The sequence below is a fragment of the Octodon degus genome, unplaced genomic scaffold (assembly GCF_000260255.1).
Source record: "Octodon degus isolate 3935 unplaced genomic scaffold, OctDeg1.0 scaffold00197, whole genome shotgun sequence".
Lineage (NCBI taxonomy): Eukaryota > Metazoa > Chordata > Mammalia > Rodentia > Octodontidae > Octodon > Octodon degus.
The window spans coordinates 967,776-970,280 of NW_004524773.1; the positions used below are offsets into that span (position 1 = coordinate 967,776).

General features: G+C 54.9%; 1 protein-coding gene across 3 annotated transcripts in view; it reads left to right on the plus strand.

Moving 5' to 3' along the window:
- Positions 1–2,505, plus strand: part of Prkd2 (protein kinase D2) — a 25,156-nt gene that overhangs the window by 21,698 nt on the left and 953 nt on the right. For 2 of the 3 annotated variants that reach the window (XM_023704527.1, XM_023704529.1), the window contains 2 exons: positions 28–134; positions 994–1,155. In XM_023704527.1, the coding sequence (XP_023560295.1) occupies positions 28–134; positions 994–1,155 (269 nt within the window). Of the gene's footprint in view, positions 1–27; positions 135–993; positions 1,156–2,017; positions 2,103–2,505 lie in introns of all 3 variants that reach the window. The other variant, XM_023704528.1, reaches the window with a different exon arrangement.

Here is a 2,505-nt window from a genome sequence, read left to right on the forward strand (position 1 = left end):
CCCTTCCCTCCCACTTCCATCACCCAGGAAAGCACCGGAAGACCGGCAGGGATGTGGCAGTAAAGGTCATCGATAAACTGCGTTTCCCCACCAAGCAGGAGAGCCAGCTACGCAACGAGGTCGCCATTCTCCAGGTACTGCCAGGGTTACAGCCTGGCCCTGCTCCTGCTCACGTGGGCCTTTCCTTCCTCTTCCGCCTTTTGGGTGCACTGACTTAGTCGTGCTCCGGCTAGCTCCCTGGAGGAGGGAATCCGCTTGCTTATGGGATGGGCAGAGCAGGGGCTGGCCAGTGCCAAGGCCTGGGAGGCACCGAGGTCGGGAAGGTGATGCCAGCAGGTCCTGGGGAGGGTGACTCTGGATGCTGTGGGCGTTGGCGGGAATTTCGAGGGGGCCTCAGAAGGACTCTGAGCACCGAGGCTGCGGCTTGATCATAAAGGGTCTCTTAGCATGTGCGAGGCCCTGGGGGGCCTCCCTGGTCTCACCAAAAGTTTAAGAATTTAAAAAGAAGAAAACAAGGGGGCAGGGGTTGAGCAAGAGAAAGCCAGGATCAGGTGTGATTTTTAGAAATGTCTCTGGGGCTGCCATCTGGAGGGTGGGTAGAGAGGGATGTAGCGGAATGGGAGCTGGGGAGGAATCTGGGCAGGAGAATTGGGGTCAGGCGGGGACAGGCCTGGGGGAAGGGAGGAAGTGCAGAGTGAGGAGCTATAGACAGAAATAAGAAAAACCGAGGCTGCCAGCCTACAAAGCTGTCTGCTTCTCCAGGCTCTGTTCCCTCACCTCCCGCAGCCCTCGCCTTCCCGGTGCTGAGGTCATGACAGGAAGAATCCCAGGGACAGCAGGAGGTGGGGCAGAGCGTGCTGCCCTGGGGAGTCTCCACTGTGTCCCCATTTGCCACCGTGGGAAACACCCTTCCTGTGGTCCGCCTGCTTCCATGGCCGACCTCAGGGCTGAGTTCAGGGCAGATCTAGATCCGGACCCCTCCTTGCCCTCCAGAGTCTGCGGCACCCAGGGATCGTGAACCTGGAATGCATGTTCGAGACACCCGAGAAGGTCTTCGTGGTGATGGAGAAGCTGCATGGGGACATGCTGGAGATGATCCTCTCCAGCGAGAAGGGCCGGCTGCCCGAGCGCCTCACCAAGTTCCTCATCACCCAGGTGCGCCCCTCCTGCCCCCGTCCCCTGCCGAGGCCCCGAGTCACTGCGCCACCAGGCAGGTGTTGGGTAGGACTCAAGGCAGCAGACTACACCTGTGATCCTTGCGTGGAGGGAGGCCGAAGCAGGTGATCGCAGGTTAGACACCAGCCTGGGCAACTCAAGAGACTTAGCAAGACCCTGTCTCAAAATAAAATACAAAAGGGCTGGGGATGTAGCTTAGCACCCAGCCTTGGTTCAGTCCCTAGTACTGGGGGGGGGGGGGGGGAATCACTGAATTCTCCAGCTCCTGAAGATATGCATATAGAGATTCACTTTTTTTCATACTGAGCTCTCAATGCAGAGCTTTGCACATGCTGTATGCATGCTCTACCCCTGCGATACATCTCCAGATTTTTAAAAAAATTATTTTGAGTCAGGGTCTCAATGGGTTTCCAGGGTGATCCTGAACTTGTAATCCTCCTGCCTCAGCCTACTGAACAGCTAGGGTTGTAGACATATGCCTGCCCAGGGTCATAGAGAGTTTTACCTTTTACAGTGTTAAATGCAACTGGTTCCTGGGCTTCATGTCCTAGAAAAGCCTTCCCACTGGGTTGGGCCCCACCTTATTCTAGGACGTGTTCTCTGTTGGTGACAAGGAGCCCTGTGCTGTGCTCTTGCCCAGCGCCCTTACCGTCCCATGCCGTGCGCCTGTGCATATCCGGTTGGCTTGAAGGTGGTGGGGACAGGAACCCACTGAGGCAGGCGCATCCAACCCCAGATGGGGAGAGGGCACTGAGCACTTTCAGCAGCCAGGCGAGCTTCTCTTTCTGGTCTTTCATTTCTTTACCTCTTTGCTTCCTCTCGCTGTCTCTCCTTTCTGCAGATTTCTGCCCTGTGGTCTTTGCCTGCTCATTCCTGCACTAAGCTCTCTGCTTCCTGACCTTACTCACCCCTCGGCACCCTTTGAGGTAGGTGTCATCACCCCGTCTCATGGAGGAGCACACTGAGCTCCGGGAGGCACCAACAGTCTCTCACCCTGCGTCACAGTTGGGAGCTGCCTGGCCAAGATTTGAGCCTGGCTCTGTCTCGCTTTCAGACCACCCTCTTTGTTCACCACCTTAATTGGGAAAAAATCAAATCAGCTGCCCAAAAATCTGGAGGTGCAAATACACGTACCTCTTTCCACCCCAATCTCACATGAAAAATAGGTCTGGAAAATAAGGACCACAGCAATGGCTTTCAAATCATACTTCATTCTTGGAAAGCAGAGTAGTGAAAACTAAATAAATGAAAATTTAAAGTCTTGAGATGTGACTTAGTTACGTGACTGGGTTTCTGTGGTATTTAGTTTTTGTGTGGGTTACACAGAAT